The following is a 16,099-nucleotide window of genomic DNA, read 5'->3' as shown; positions in this document are numbered from 1 at the left end:
AATTTCTCCTTGTTTTAAGATCCAAGGGGTTTGGATCTTGATTCACCAGGAGTTGGTGGGAGGAAGGAGGGGAATGGTTAATTTCTCCTTGTTTTAGATCCAAGGGGGTTGGATCTGTATTCATCAGGAGTTGGTGGGAGGAAGGAGGGGAATGGTTAATTTCTCCTTGTTTTAAGATCCAAGGGCTTTGGATCTGTATTCACCAGGGAATTGGTGAAGGTTTTTCAAGGCTTCCCAGGGAGGGAAAATTGATGGTGGCAGCGGAACCAGAGCTAAGCTGGTAGTTAAGCTTAGAAGTTTTCATGCAGGCCCCTACATTTGTACCCTAAAGTTCAAAGTGGGGATCCAGCCTTGACACAAGTTCTACCAGTCCAGCACTTTTCCTGGGCACAGGTCTGAAAAGGTAACTAACTAACTAACTTCTGCTGCTATAGATGAAGCAAGTTTAAACATAAAATACTGCACAAGCATGAATCATACAAAATGACATTGACAGGCAATAGATAGATTTCCTCACTGCTCATAACACCAGGACCAAGATAACCGTCCAATAGAGATACACTTTATAGTGATGTTTGTAGGGTTACCATTCGTCCGGATTCCCCTGGACATGTCTGGCTTTTTTCAGTTAAAAATAGCGTCCGGGGGGAATTTGTCAATGTCCGGACTTCCCCCCCATGCAGAGTGTGCGGGGCTTACAGGGCAGCCGGCCGGATCGTGCCACTCACACGGGGCTCCGGCAGCCTGAGCCCTTCCTCCACTTCCCCCTCCTCTCCCCTGCAACTTGACACCACTCCCCTCCTCTCTCTCCCTCCCTCCCCCTCCCCCCTGCATTCGCAGATCGCCGGCCGGCCGTTCGCCTCGGCCTCCGGCAGTCTGGAGCTCCGACCCTGCTCCCCTCCCCCGCTGTCGAGCGCGCCGCTCTGCAACACAGTAAGGGGGCCAGGGGGTCAGAGAAGCGTCAGGGAGGTTCTGGGGGGACGGGGGGTAGTCAAGAGACAGGGAGCAGGGTTGGATGGGTCAGGAGTTCGGGGGGGGCTGTCTGGGGGTTGGGGGTGTAAGGTTTTGGGCAGTCAGAGTACAGGTGGGGGGGTCTCAGGAGGGGGCAGTTAGGGGACGAGGCACAGGGAGGCTTAGGTAGGGGGGTGGGGTTCTGGAGGGCAGTTAGGAGCAGGGGTCCCAGGAGGGGGCAGTCAGGGGACAGGGAGCAGAGGGGTTTAGATGGGTCGGGAGTTTTGGGGGGGGCTGTCAGGGGTTGGGGAGTGGTTGGATGGGGCATGGGAGTTCCAGGGGTCTGTCTGGGGGTGGGGGTGTGGATAAGGGTTTGGGCAGTCAGGGGACAGGTAGGGGGTAGAGTCCTAGGGGGCCAGTTAGGATGTGGGGAAGGTCTCAGGAGGGGGCAGTCAGGGGACAAGGAGCAGGGAGGCTTAGGTAGGGGGTGGAGTCCTGGGGGGCAGTTAGGGGCAGGGGTCCCAGGAGGAGGCAGTCAGGGGACAAGGCGTGGGGGGGGGAGGGTCGGGGGTTCTGAGGGGGCAGGAAGTGGGAGGGAGTGGAAGGGGCAGGGGCGGGGCTAGGGCAGGGCAGGGGCGGGGCTAGGGCGGGGCTCCTCCCGTCCTCTTTTTTGATTGTTGAAATATGGTAACCCTAGATGTTTGCAATGAACAAGGAAGCACGGTCAATTATGAGTCATTTAAGCAAAGCCCACACAATATCAAATCAAATTCTTCTTGCTTTACTCACACAAGTAGTCTCATTGGAGGAAATGGAGTTTCTCATATGACTAAGAAGAGAAGATTTAGTTTCCAAGTGATTACCACACAGACAGGCAAGGACAAGAAAAGCTGCTTGCAAAAAAAACCTAAAGTGTGCCTATCTGAAGTGCAAGACACTTAATTTGAGCTGTGTAAGCAGTGAGGTACTACAGCGCTTATATCCACTGTGACATCTGAACAGGGCCCGAAGGAACAGCACTGTGCCACTTAACAGTTTCAAGTCAATACCCCGACACACCGGGGCCACTTCGCACAGCTCCACTGGTGTAAAGCTACCGTAAATCCAGCTTGCCCAGATATGAATGAATTCCACCAGGACTATGTGCCCAACATTGCTGTTGTGGTTCCCACACCTCTCCCCTCCAGACTGCCAGCCTAGTTCTTGGGTCTGGAGGAAGAGGAGTGTGGCTAGATATCCTGGCACCCCAGAAATTTCCAAATGCCTGAGCAGCCCCTTTAGATCTTGGGAGTAAATTAAAGCAGTCTGTAGGCCTGGGGTTCAGACTAACTCAGCTAGGGACTAGACCAGCACCACAAGAACTGGGGAAGGCAAAAGTGGTTTAAATCCACCTTTATACCATCTACCACCAGAGCTGTATCAAGTGTTCCTCAGTCACAGTCCAGAATCTGAACCATTACATGAGTATATTATAGACCAGGGGTGGGCAAACTTTTGGGCCCAAAGGCCACATCTGGGTGGGGATATTGTATGCAGGGCCATGAATGTAGGACTGGGGTAGGGGGTTGGGGTGCAGGGGGGAGTGTGGGGTGTGGGAAGGGGTGCGGGAAGGGGTGCACTGTGCAGGAAGTGGCTCAGGGCAAGGGGTTGGGGTATGGGGAAGGTGCGGTGTGCAGGAGGGGGCTCAGGGCAGGGGGTTGGGGGCTCACGGCAGGGGGTTGGGGTGCAGGTTCCAGCCCCTGCTTACCTCGAGTGGTTCTGGGGTGGCAGTGGCATGCAGCGGGGCTAAGGCAGGCTCCCTGCCTTCCTGGTCCCGTGCCGCTCCTGGAAGCGGCCAGCAAGTCCAGCAGTGGCTCCTATGGGTGGGGTGGGGCAGGTGGCTCTGCTGTGTGCTGCCCTCGCCTGTGGTACAACCCCCGATGCTCCCATTGGGCGTGGTTCTCCATTCCTAGCCAATGGGAGCTGCGGGGGGGGGCAGTGCCTGCAGGCCAGGGTAGCACAAGGAGCACTCTGCCCCCCGCCACCTCCCCCAGGGGCCGCAGGGACATGGTGCCAGCCATTTCTGGGAGCGGCGTGGGGCCAGGGCTATGGCTGTCCATTCCCATCTGCATCTTGATTCCTTCCTGCAAACTATCTACTAGATTCTGAAGTGATACAGGAAATATTTTCTCACTCTCAACATTCCCAATTTGTTTTCATTATTCCCAAACATGGCACAATAATATGGCACTAAAAAAAAAAGCATCCGTTTCTACTTCTGTGTTTTTCTACTTAACTTCTACAAAACAGAAATTCATAAATCTACCAAAGATGAGAAGAAAGTATCACTTTTAACAACTAGAGGAAGAAAATGCTAGATTGTTTTTATTGCTGTTAGATGCTCAAAGACATCTTGCTATACGCTGTCATTTACATTTCACATTTAATGTGAAATATGTTGGAAATGAGCAAATATTTGTTTTAATTTGACCCATCTGTTAAATGAAATACAAAGAGGGCTGCTAAATCAACATATTTAAATTCAGCAACTTGTAAACAATTTATATGTTTGTTTCTTCTTGGTTAAAATTGCCTTCAAGCATAATTCTTATGAAAGCCGCATATTAAATTGCCTTGTATTATTCTCATGGATCCAGGCCATGATTTTTTCCTCTTCAGTTCATTAATTTATTTCCTAACCCAAGTTAATTAGTGAGACTCATATTTTTAAGAGCCATTTGAAATACATTGTAGAAATCGTTTGAGGAAATTCATGAAAGCATTTTCCGACACCGTCAGCAAGCTGGTTGCATACAGAAAATGTTAGATATCAGTGGCAAATTCCTTTAGTATTAAGCACCAGCCAATTGCCTTCATTTAGCTTTTAGCATTGGTCCTGACCCATTTCCAACTGGACAGTCAAAGGAAAAATTAAGAAGTGGAGGTAGGGACTGTGAGGCTGGCAAACCACATGCCAGCGCTAACCAAGGCTTTAGGCCTCGGCCAATCACTGACAGATTCATTGCTGGAATACTGTCTGTTTCACCTGTGTATCAGCATGGTTAAGATGGGTATTGAACTTATAACCATGGGTTTAGTGTTTAGACTTTATGAAATTGTAAATTGCTGCATGCATTAATCTCACTTAGAATATCTGTTAAAAAAAAAAAAAAGTGTTTGCTATGAAACCGTGAGCCCTGTCAGCAGGGATTGTCTTCTGTTCATCAAGGCTACCAGAACTAAATGGGCCATTGTGGGACATTACAATACAAAGATTTTGTTAATTGCCCCTTCACAACCATGAAGAGGCTACGTACAAAAGAGCTCATCCCAGCAGTTTGAATTCTGAAAGAAGGAAATAAAAATAGCTGACGAGAAAATTTGTCCATCTTTTGCTGTTGAGACTCTCAGAGGGCTAGAGCTACGAAACAGAAGCAGAGATCCCCAGGGTCGACCTGGGTTAGCCCTAAAAGACATTCAGTGCTGATAGATTACTACACCTCTGTCATCTTTTGGCACTACAGACTAACTCATTTGTGTATATAGGTTTGCCTGCTTTAACCTGTAATAAAGTTCTCATTTCTTTTCTTAATCCTTAGGATTAAGGATTGGCTACATGTGTTGTCTTTGGTGTGAGATCAGAGGTACAATTTGACATGGGGATGAGTGACTGGTCTCTTAGGACTGGCAGCAACCTGAATAGTGTGTGATCTTTGGTGTATACCAACCAACCATTGCTAAATCCAGCTTGCCTGGATGGCAAGATAGACTGGAGTGTCCAATGGGACTGTCTGTGACTCCATGGTAAAGCTGTTGTGTCCTCCTAAAGCGCCATACTTGTTACTGAGTTGGTGAAATCTAATAATAGAACATACCACCTGTTTGGGGTGTCTGCCCTGAGGTTGGCACTCAGGTAGGGTTACCATACGTCCGTTTTTTCCCGGACATGTCCGGCTTTTCGACACTCAAACCCCCGTCTGGAGGGAATTGCCAAAAAGCCGAACATGTCCGGGAAAATGCCGGCCAGGCACTTCACCTCCCGCGGCGGCTCTGCTCCTCCCCTGATTCTTCGGCTCTGTTTAAGAGCCGGGCTGCCCAAGCGCTACTGGCTTCAGGCAGCCCCCATGCCTCTGGGCCCTGCGCCGCCGAAGTGCCTGGCTGGGGGCGCAGGGTCCGGAGGCAAGGGGCTGCCCGAAGCCCAAGCGCTACCGGCTTCATGGTTTGCCGGGCAGCCTCCAGACCCTGCGCCCCCAGCTGGGCGCTTCCCCTTCCAAGCTCCAGCTGCGCTGGGGAAGCGCCGGCCGGGGGCGCAGGGTCTGGGGGCTGCCCGGCAAACCGTGAAGCTGGTAGCGCTCGGGCAGCCCTTTCCACGTGGCTGGAAGGGGGAGGGATTGGGAGGGGGAGGGGCGGAGTTGGGGTAGGGCTGGGGGTGGGAAATGGGTGGGGCCAGGACCCCGTGGAGGGTCCTCTTTTTTTATTTGTTAAGTATGGTAACCCTACACTCAGGGGATAAATGGGAAGAAAAGCCACAGTAATTTAGTTTCCCCTCTGCACCCACATAGAGCTTATTGCAGGATTGGGGCCTTAAGATGGACTTAAATGTAAATGTGGACCGTTTGTGAGGGGAGCAAGTTCCACAGATAGCTGAAAGGTCCCACTGTAGCAAAGACTTTAAATAGCAATACCTTCTCTCTCCCTTGCTCTGTGCAATGTGCATTAGTCATTGCCTTCCATCCCAGAAGGCAGTTCAGATACAGCACCACTGAAATGTAAGTTGCTTTATCATGTTTATACAGTGCCTTTCATTCCAAATGATCCCAAAATAGTTTGCAGTATCATTTGAGAACCACAGTAACCAGAGTGTTTCTTCTCAAAAAATGCACTTTAGACACAAGGACCAGACAAGTGTTTTGACAAAATAAAGCATGTGGCCTGAAGCTTCATTTCTCACATATGACTCCTGCAGAACACTTCATGCATGTATTTGGCCACATCTGTTATCCAATACTTTTAATCTGGTTACTGAGATGTAATTACAGGAGTAAGGATAGATCTTGTCTACATGGTATCTTTTAATTGCGTCTGCAGTTCTGATCCAGACATAATGCAGAAGGGGCCAGAGAGAGACCGGGTCTCCTTTCACTATAGCTAGAATTCCTGGTTATCCATTTCTTTCCCCGCATTCCATAGACCTCTAGAAAAGGCTTGGTGGGCTGCGGATAATAGCGAGAATATGGCTAGCTAGGAGAATATGGGACAGTCAGTGTTAATCTCTGCAAGGTTTTCTAAGTGGAAGAACCCATTTGCGTCAACCCCCTCCCTGAGATATCAGAGTGCCAAAAAGCTGCACTGAAATCCTGCTTTGTCTGTGCATTCATCCACTAGCTTGTCCATTTACCTTAGCCACTATTGTATTAAGCAAGCTAGCAAAACAAGGATTTGCTGTAATTCAAGCAGGACATGATTAAGAGCACCTCTAAGACCCTCAACTGGAGGTGGAGGCTACATGGATCACAGCCTGGAAAGATTCCAAGTTGGTGAAATGACAACTTGATTAGTTTTAGTCTGACAAATGTGGCGAGAGAGATCAGAATCAGACATAATTCCAAGGTTATGGGCCTTCAAATAAGACCAGAGGAATAAAAGCAAACAAACAAGGGCAACAGCAACCTGTGAGACCAAATGAACTCTCCAGCCCAGTTTCAATCAATCAACATTCAACTTAAATATAGCAACAATTGACAAAGTTCAGCACAGGACACTTGCTAGGTAGCATTCTGAATAGAAGGACATGCATCAGAATTGGCTGAAATTTAGATCTTGTGAGACAACAAATTTTGCAACAAGCACATATTCAGGGATTTAAGAAAAAAAAATGCCAGCAGGAACAGTTTGACACCAAGTCATGATCCCTCTGCCCTGCCTACCACACTAACACTGCATGCCACAGTGAGGCCAGCTTCATCTGTCCACAGGGAAAGAAACACAGAGTGTAACCAGGCAACATAAATAACAAAAAGTAAATTGGATTTTAGTTAGTGACCTCCCTCCCTCCCCATTGCTTTAACGTAGTAGAATGTTAATAAGACACAGCCCAGGGAATCAGGTTTATTAAAATATATTGTTTAAAATGTAAAGGGTCCCTTAAAAAAAAAACACACACACACACACACCAAGCCTTGGACTTTGTGTAGAAAGCCAAGGGTTGCAGATGGTATGAGAACTGTTCCTCGGGGCATGACTCTCAGCTGTGCCATTTGAGAGACACTATTCATTTTCAGTCCCACATTCTATACCAGGTTGGGGTCCCATCACTTTAATTGTTAAAGTTATTTTCATCAAGAATGAAAAACCACAAAAGTGAGGAAATAGAATGATTTATTTAGCTGTATGAATACTTTTCTTAAATTCTGGGGCCTCCATCATTTTGGACCTGCATCCCATACTTCAATACACATTTGGGCCTTGGCAGGGTGAGAGAGATACCTCTAAGTTTCTTCCTGACCCCTACAAATAAAACATGCCCTTACCTAGGAAGAGGATGGTCTGTTTCCTGGAGTTCTTACCCTCGATGCTTTCATTTTTCCTTAGATACTGCTCCTGGTGTCTCTGTACCCCCTGAACCATCACAGTCCCATTCTTGAGAATCATCAGAGTTTTCATCATGCTGCGGCACATGAAGGCCACCGATATCAGCACCACAATGTACACAATGAAGGCGCTGAAGATGCTGGACTGGAAGACAGTCCATTTGGAAGAAAGATTTGTACATATAGTGACATTGCGCATCAGGTTAGGCCAGTTGTGTCTGGAGGTAGGCGTATTACAGGCAGTCACCCTTCGGTGACCCTGGACAACTTCTAGGGGGTATTCAGTGCCCATTGCAAAGAGAAGGGGCAGGGCCACCAGGATGGAAATGACCCAGACAAAGGCAATGAGTATCTTGGCCTTATGGGGTCCAGAGGCAGCCTTGAACTTGAAAGGGTGGCAGATGGCAACGTACCTCTCGAAGCTGAGGGTGGCCACGTGCAGTATGGTGGCATAGCTGCAGGCCTCAAAGAGGAAGCAGTACAGCTTGCAGGCCACGTTGCCATTTGGGGTGGAGAAGGGACTCCAGATAACACTGAAGAACTCCACAGGCATCCCCAGCAGGATGACCAGCAAGTCGGAACAGGCCAAGCTCACCATATGGTCAGTGACCTCTTTCAGCAGATAGCCTTTCCTCTGCAGCACTTTGGTGGTCTGGATGGTGATACTGTTGCCCAGGATCCCCGCGACAAAGATAAAGATGTAGATGAAGGCAAGAGTGATCTTGATCCACAGCGCAACCTCGAACTCTGGGACATGACTGTCATCAATCACATGAGAGCAATTTGCCTGGCCACTTTGCTGAGCCATGACCAAGTCCAGGAAAATACAAGGGAAAAAAGCAGGGGGAGGGGAACTCTGCTTACCAACTCCCTCCAATGTTCAAAGTAAAGCAGTAAATCAATCCCTATTCCTCCCTTCACATTCACAAGCTGGTACAAGCAGGCTGCAGTGAAAGGGACTCTAGAAGCCACACCTGACCTGAATCAAAGCTGGTTTGTTAGTTACAGAGACTGTGTCAATAATCCAGCACAGGCGTGGTGGGGAGGAGATAGGGTAGTTCTCAGCATGCATTCCCCTTTTCTTATGATGGATGAAACAAATTTCTTTTCGTTGTTCCTTCTCTCTTCTCTGCTGAAATCAGTTCTGTTTTCTCAAACACTCCAGACAATGAACTGCAGAGCTGTACCTCTTCCATTCACTGCTGTTATCTGCTGCCTTGCAGAGCACACCTTGCACCCAGGCTTCTACTACTGAAAACTTGGGGATAACATAAGAGTTTGTGCGGCTGCTCTCGTTTAACATTAACCTGTGGCTAAGGCAGAGACAGCCTTTTAAAACAAGCAGCCTCCACTTCCTGAAATCCGATACCTGCTGTTGTAAGAGGACTTTACCCTGAACCTACCAGCCAGGAGACAAACAAAGGTGGGGTTGCTGTGGGAGGTGTACGCTGGAGAGAGCAGATTCATTCACTAGCTTCCCTCTGAGCAGGATTCAGGCTTTTGCTCTATGCTGATTTTAACCTCCTTTGTTGCTCTGTGCTGATTAAAGGGAATATAAAAACATTCTTTGTGGGTGGTTGTGATGCAGCAGAGCAAAATAAAGTGGGCCTAAGCCTCGCTTCAGGTATAATTTGATTGACTTCAATGGGGCTGGCTTGATTTATGCTAGCTGAGGAGCCAGTCCAATATTTTGCCCTATATAAACAAATAGTTTTCTTAATGTAAATAAATAAATTACTGGTGATGAGCTGATGAATTTAGAAAATACCTATTTAGAATGTAAAGGGTGTTCTACAAGTTTTAAAGTAAGTCAAACTCTGGGCATAAACAGATTAATAGTATCTCTTTACATTGCCATTTTTTTCCCCCTGCTAGATAAAAATAATACAGATAGCAATCCTAATCACGCTCATTCCTTCCAATAATCATGACTGGCAGGGATTAGACAGTATTTCCCTCTTCCCTGCCTCGTCCCAGAGGGACTGAATTTAATACACTCTTTAGTTTTAGTTTCACACCAGGACACTAAAGGCTCCTGAAGTAATCCCTGGACCCATTGATTTAGGAGGGCTGTATGGGTTAGGAGAACTTCACAGTACAATGCAAGTTGTTTTTTCCCAAAATTACAGAATAACTTTAGCAGTTGTAATCATGTAAGGTCCTGTATGATGAGCTGTTCTAATGCTAAATCCAAGAAAAGTGGGTTCAAACAGTAATTTTTATTAACTAGTCAAGTTCAGATCACATTTTATCTCAAGATAAAATAGGAGCATTAGAAAAATATTATTAAGCAGCCTCCTCATATTCAGTGGTTATCTCTACACCTAGGCAGCCCAAGTACATAATGAACAAAGGATGCCAATAACTGGATAATCAGCACCTGTTTCAATGGATTATTTATGCAGTCCTGTTTCAGAGAAACCACCTCAAATCTTGCAGAACTTCAAGCCCTGTAGCCCCAGTCATCTTTCCTTATGTTTGATAATTCAAATTTGTTCTGCTCAGACAAGCTTTCTATTATTACCCAATTTCTTTCACTTAATTTTACTTTATAAAAGTGTGAACAAAGATTACATATGCATGACTGAATCATGGAAATGAAGCTAATTAAAATTTGCTGCTTACCATCAAAGGGAGTAAAAAGAGAGAGGGGGGGTCCAATAGGATTAGATCTCCCCCTTTTTCCACACCAATTATAAAATGCATATGCAATTTTGCAGTTTTCAATATTATCTTTAGAATATACACAATGTTTATTAACTCCCTTTATTAGAGTTGTAGTACCACAGAGGGAATAGGAGTGGAAAGAGAATATTTCAGGGCCCATAAAGTGAGACCATAAAAAAGATGGTGTACAGGAACTGCCATATTAGATCAGAACAATTGTCCATCTAGTTCAGGATCCTCTCATGAAGGTCTGAAATACCCAACATGGATAATTATACAATAATATATCTATAGGGGAAGATTCTTCCTAACCACAGACAGTTAATGGTTGACTGCAGTATGAAGGTTGATAGCTCTCATATATTTTATCCTAATTAGTGTAGCAATAGATATTATTATTATTCATATGAATGTCTAATCTTTTGGGGATCTTATTAAGCTCTTTGCCTTACAAATATCTTGTGGCAATGAGTTCCACCAGTCAATTTTGTATTGTATTCCAAACTTTCTTTTATTATTTTTCAATTAATTTACATGGATGGACCCTTGTTCTTGTATAAGAAGAAATGGTTTTTACAGCAGTTGATCTATGTGCTGCTCATTGGGTTTTGCCCAACATTGCCTAACATGCCCAACAGTATTGCCAACTCTTGCAATTTTATTACAACTCTTATGCTTTTGGGGCATGGGAATTGGGTTTTTTTTTTCCACCTGTCTAATGAAAACATGATGAAAGGCTGAAACTCATGAATCTTCCTTTACCCAAAATGGCCACAATCCCCTATTACTATCAATGGGACTGAAGCCAGCAAGAGGGTCACCATTTCCTTACAGTCTCTCTGCAAGGGGAAGTGAGGCTGTCCTTAATAAAGAAATTGGCTGCCACCTCCCCCAATATGATTATTTTTTAGGGTCTTATTCGTGATTTTTGATGTCTTGAGGTTGACAATACTGGTCGTCAGTCATCAGTCTTGTGCAGAAGCCCCCATGTGTAAGATAGCATTTATTTCCACCGTTAGTACACAGCAGTGCTAGAAGGCTGCAGTCAGCACTTTATCAACCAGAGAACGAGGGTAATGTGGGAAGCTCCAAAAAAATGATTATGTGCGTGCAATGTAGATGCAGATCTGACATTCTACCTGCAGCCTGCTCTCTCCATAGGCCAGGTAATATTAACTCCTGCAATGTTCAGAGGTGATGCGTGGGCAGAGGGGGTCAAGTGCCCCCCATCGACTTGCCTGCCAGGGGCATGGAGGAAGAGGGGCTCTGTCCTTCTCTCCTTGCACTCCCTCCTTCCCCCTTCGGCCACTCTCTCTGGCAGCTGGGCGGGGAATTGGATGGAGCCACTTCTTCCTGAGAGAGCCTGGCTAGGAGGCAGTGGCAGCCCACTCCCTGCCTGGGCTTGGCTGCTAGGATAGGGGCTCTCTGGCTCATTCCGTCCATGTCCCAGAGGCAGGGCCCAGGAGGGGGGCATCCTGCTGCTGGCCCAGCTGCTGGGGACAGGGGCCAAGAAAGCCAAAAACATGGCAGGAACTGAGGCAGCAGCAGGCTGCCCCCTACCTGGGCCCTGCTGCAGGAATAGGGACCGAGTGAGCCAGAGCCGCCCTCCTCCCACTGGCAGCCAAGCCCAGGCAGAGAGTGGGCCACCGCTGTCTCCCAGTCTGGGAGGCAGAAGTGGCTCCATCCCGCTCACTGCCTGGCTGCCAGGGAGAGTGGCTGAATGTGCCAGGGGGTGGGGGAGGGGCAGGGAGAGAAGGACAGAGTACCCCCTGCCCCTGCAGGCAACGTGGGGTAGGGACAGCATGGTAGCCCTGGGCTGGGAGCAGGAGATGGGGTGTCATTGGGTAGGGGAGACACATGGGGTGGTCACATGTCCTCCCCTTTTAGATTGTGCCTCCCCCCACTATGGAGAGACACCAGTCATCTATTGTGGATTTGTTTGATAAGATACTACCAGTAATGTGGGGGGAGGGCATACAAATACATAGATAGGTAATACAGATTATTGTGGCTGGAGTAATGCTTATGTAAATAATTCTTCTATAGTTAGCTTTCTGCTTTAATCCCTGTGTGACTTTCGGGCAAGTCTACACTACATAATTAAGTCGACCTAGGTTACATCAATGTACTACCACCACAGTAACTACATCGCTTTTGCATATCCACACTATGCTCCTTGTATTGGTGGCGTGCATCTTCACCAGGAGTGCTTGCACCAATTTAACTGTCAGTGTGGGGCATTGTGGGATGGCTTCTAAAAGGCAATGTAAACAACTCAATGTTTACGCTGACACTGCATCGACCTAAGTACTACACCTCTTGCGGAGATGAAATTATCAAGTTGGTGTAGTGGGTGTTATGGGTTTCCCCCGGGGTGCCACCTGGAACTGGGGTACCACTGAGCCTGCCTGACCCACCAGCCTGGGCTCCCTTTACACTGTACTACTGTGACCAGCCTGCCAAGCCCTCTCATAGGCTCCAGTCTGCACCTTCTCCAGCACACATACAGGTAGGGACACACCCAGCTGCAGCTGTATACAGACGCTGAGATCAGCTCTGCATGGAAAGGCTTCAGCTAAGGAACTTCCCAACCACTTAGGCACTCACCCCCCTCTGGAGTGTAAACCCAAAATTACACCCTCTTGCACTGCACAGGGAATTGTACAGCATAAGCTTATGACATTTGCCCCCTCCCTCAATGTGAAGAGAAATATACAACAGCTTTCTGCCCCAAGTTATAACTCCCACACACTGGGTTGTGATAAAGCAAAAACAAATTTATTAGCTACAAAAGATAGATTACGTGATTATAAGAAATCGCAAACAGATGAAAGCAGATTACCTAGCAAATAAAACGCAATCTAAGCTTAATATACCAAAGAGATTGGATATGAGTAGCATCTTCTCATCCTAAATGATGATTTAAGCAGGTTGCAGAGATTTTAAAGGGTCCAGCTGCCCTTGCTTGAAGCTTAAAAACCCCAGGTATTCCTCTCACAGGCTAGAAACCCCTCTAGCCTGGGTCCAGCACTTTCCTCCAGTTCAGTCCTTGTTCCTCATGTGTTTCCAAGAGTCTCCTTTGGGCGGGGAGTCAGTGAAGAACCTCAGTGATGTCACTCCCCTGCCTTAAATAACTTTTGCATATGGCGGGAACCCTTTGTCTCCAACTTGGTTCCCACACCTTTCAGTGGAAAAAACAGGGGTGGAAGTAAGCCGGTACGGTCTGGTACAGCGTACTGGCAAGACCCAGCACGCTGTGCTGGATCAGACCAGCTTCCCCAGGCTGGTGATTTAAAGGGCCCAAGGCTCCAGCCGCTGCAGGGAGCCCCGGGCCTTTTAAATCACCGCCAGAGCCCTGGGGCTCCGGCACCGGGGCTCGGGAGATGATTTAAAGGGCCCGGGGCTCTGGCCACCGCTACTGCAGCAGAGCCCCTGGCCCTTTAAATCACTGCCGGAACCCTGCTGCCACTACCCCGGGGCTCGGGCAGAGACTTAAAGGACCTGAGGCTCCGGCCACTGCAGGGAGCCCCAGACCCTTTAAATCGCCCCTGAGCTCCCAGCTGCCTCTGCAGCTGGGAGCTCCGGGGGTGATTTAAAGGCCCCAGGGCCTTTACATCTTGATTTAAAGGGCCCGGCTCTTCTGGTTGAGACCACACACCCTGCTCAGAACTCCAGTAAGTACTTTAAGTTACTTCCTCCCCTAGGAAAAAAACACTGGTGTTCCAAGATGGAATCCAGTACCAGGAGATCTGGTCACATGCCCTGTGGTATCATAGCAGCCATGACTCAGAGGCTGTTTGTAGCATCCTCAGAAAGGCTCCTCGGTGGGAGATAAACTTCTTCGAAGGCCTATTGTTTTCTCTAATGGCCCTTCCCAGCCAGCCATCTAGACTTATTGAATTCTGCCTAGTGGGCATTCCCCAGGTGTAAGCATATTTGTAATAGATGCACAGACAATATTCCTAACTCCGGATACCAAAATGCTAAATGCATACAAATAGGATAATTATATTCAGTAGATCATAACCTTTTTAATGATCTCACATGACGTGTCACAGTGGGTGAGGTACATCAGTGGGAGCTACATTTTAGTGTAGACGCTTAATGAGTTAGGTCAACATAAACTGCTTTAAGTCAACCTAACTCTGTCGTGTAGAGCAGCGCTTAGTTCTGGAGAAAGTTGCTTGATTGATAGCTCGGGTAAGCAAAGTCTTCTCTCCCACATAATAGGTATTGCACAGGTAGTTGCAGTGCAACCTTTCCCCCAGGCTGCCTTGGCAACCCATCTAGGAAGTGAAAGGACAGAGCATTTTCCATGCCATTCAGTTCTTGGCCAATCTGCTCTCTTATTAATGGGCCAGTCCTGCAAAGTGTTCACAGGGTCAGACCTCTGAGTGTGGTAGTTGGTAAAAATTGTAAATGGGAACTGATCTAGGAACAACAAACTCATCTGACAGATGCCATCACATTTTATGTAAATTATTTGTAGATTAACATCTTTCAGTGTGCAGGGATATGATATAGTTACTGGCTCATAAGTACATTTTTTCCCAGCTGTGTAATTCCAGGCACACTGATTGGTTATGGGTGCCCAATTTGCATAATAATTATATGGTTATTTCTCAATTACCATACACTATGCTAATTACTGTGTTCTGAATGGCTGACAGCCATTATTATATTTGCAATCTCTCTGTAGAGTTTCTCAATAGCCATGTTGTGAATATGCAAATCTACCCTAATTGACTCTAATAACTCTGCTGTGATTGGCTCCCATGTTCAAGGTGCTTGACAGAAACACCTCATCTCCTCACTTCATCTGGCTGAAAAACTCCAAAACTTGAATGAAATCTCAAAAGCAAAGAAAGCAAGGATGTGAAAGGCTTTTTGATGACTTAAGTTCGAAATATTTCTGACCCATGTCCCTCTCCCACCACACGTTTTCTCTCCACATCACAGCAGGCCTCTTATCTTCCAGTATAGTTGTCATGCATTGGTCTCATTTGTTTGCAGAGGCAGAATCTCAGCCTTCCCCCATTCACCTCTGCAACAAAAGGTGAACAAATTGATACTACAATTAATCTGAAGGCAAGAGTCATAGGCCATGTCTACATTAGGAGGACTATAGCAGCATACCTAGAGCCGGCCCTGGTAGAACATCACTTCCCTGAGCAATGATATCTAGGTTGACAGAATCATTCTTCCATTGAACTTGCTGCATCTACACTGTGGGGGTTAGACTGTCTTTCCTTACCGACAGCACTCAAGTACGTGGATTTTTTTATACCCACGAGCACTATGTTAACCTAAGTTTTAAGTGTAGACAAAGTCTTAGTGGTTTGTCTAGGCAGGAAAGGGGGTGTGGTATTGGGACCTGTGCCTTTAAGGGCTAAGGTTCCCAGAGAGAGTGTGGACGGGGTGCTATAAAGCTCTTGTTGTTATGCACAGCCAGTTGGAGCCAGACACAGAATAAACTAAAATCTCTCTTGCAAATACCTTGAGCGTGGAGTAATTACTACCTACATGGTACTAGAAGTAAAAAAAATTAAGAAAATAGTCTGAGTGAAAAAATTGAGCAGTTAAAAGCTCCAACAGAGCTCAGGATATACAGAAGACAATTGGAGAAAGTTCAAACAGCGCTTCACTTTGTATCTGCAAACCACGGGTGTCAGAAAAAGGAAGACATTCAGAAGGGAATCTTATTATTGACAGTGACTGGTTCTGAAGCATTTGTTGTGTTTAAATGGTTATTAGTTAATTCAGGCAGAGGATGGACCTGTAGTACAGAAATGTGAGGTGTATTGAAAAATGAGACGTGAAAGATAATTTTTAATCACAGGGTACCACAGGAAGGTGAAACTATAGTACGGCATGTGACTGATCTGGGGGTGAAAAAAAAAATCTTGTAGTGG

The 16,099-nt window shown here is 46.9% G+C and overlaps 1 protein-coding gene across 2 annotated transcripts in view; it reads right to left on the bottom strand.

Annotated features, from left to right (window-relative positions):
- The window catches only part of GPR39 (G protein-coupled receptor 39), a 118,659-nt gene extending 109,800 nt beyond the window's left edge, over positions 1-8,859 (bottom strand). Inside the window, exon 1 of one of the 2 annotated variants that reach the window (XM_005286783.4) lies at positions 7,461-8,859. In XM_005286783.4, coding sequence (XP_005286840.2) covers positions 7,461-8,328 — 868 coding nt within the window. In that variant the 5' untranslated portion in view covers positions 8,329-8,859. The remainder of the gene's footprint in view (positions 1-7,460) is intronic. The other variant, XM_065560501.1, reaches the window with a different exon arrangement.
- Between the last annotated feature and the right edge of the window lie 7,240 nt (positions 8,860-16,099).

Source organism: Chrysemys picta, chromosome 11 (assembly GCF_011386835.1).
Source record: "Chrysemys picta bellii isolate R12L10 chromosome 11, ASM1138683v2, whole genome shotgun sequence".
In the NCBI taxonomy this organism is placed as follows: domain Eukaryota; kingdom Metazoa; phylum Chordata; order Testudines; family Emydidae; genus Chrysemys; species Chrysemys picta.
This window is presented reverse-complemented; position numbering and strand designations above follow the sequence as displayed.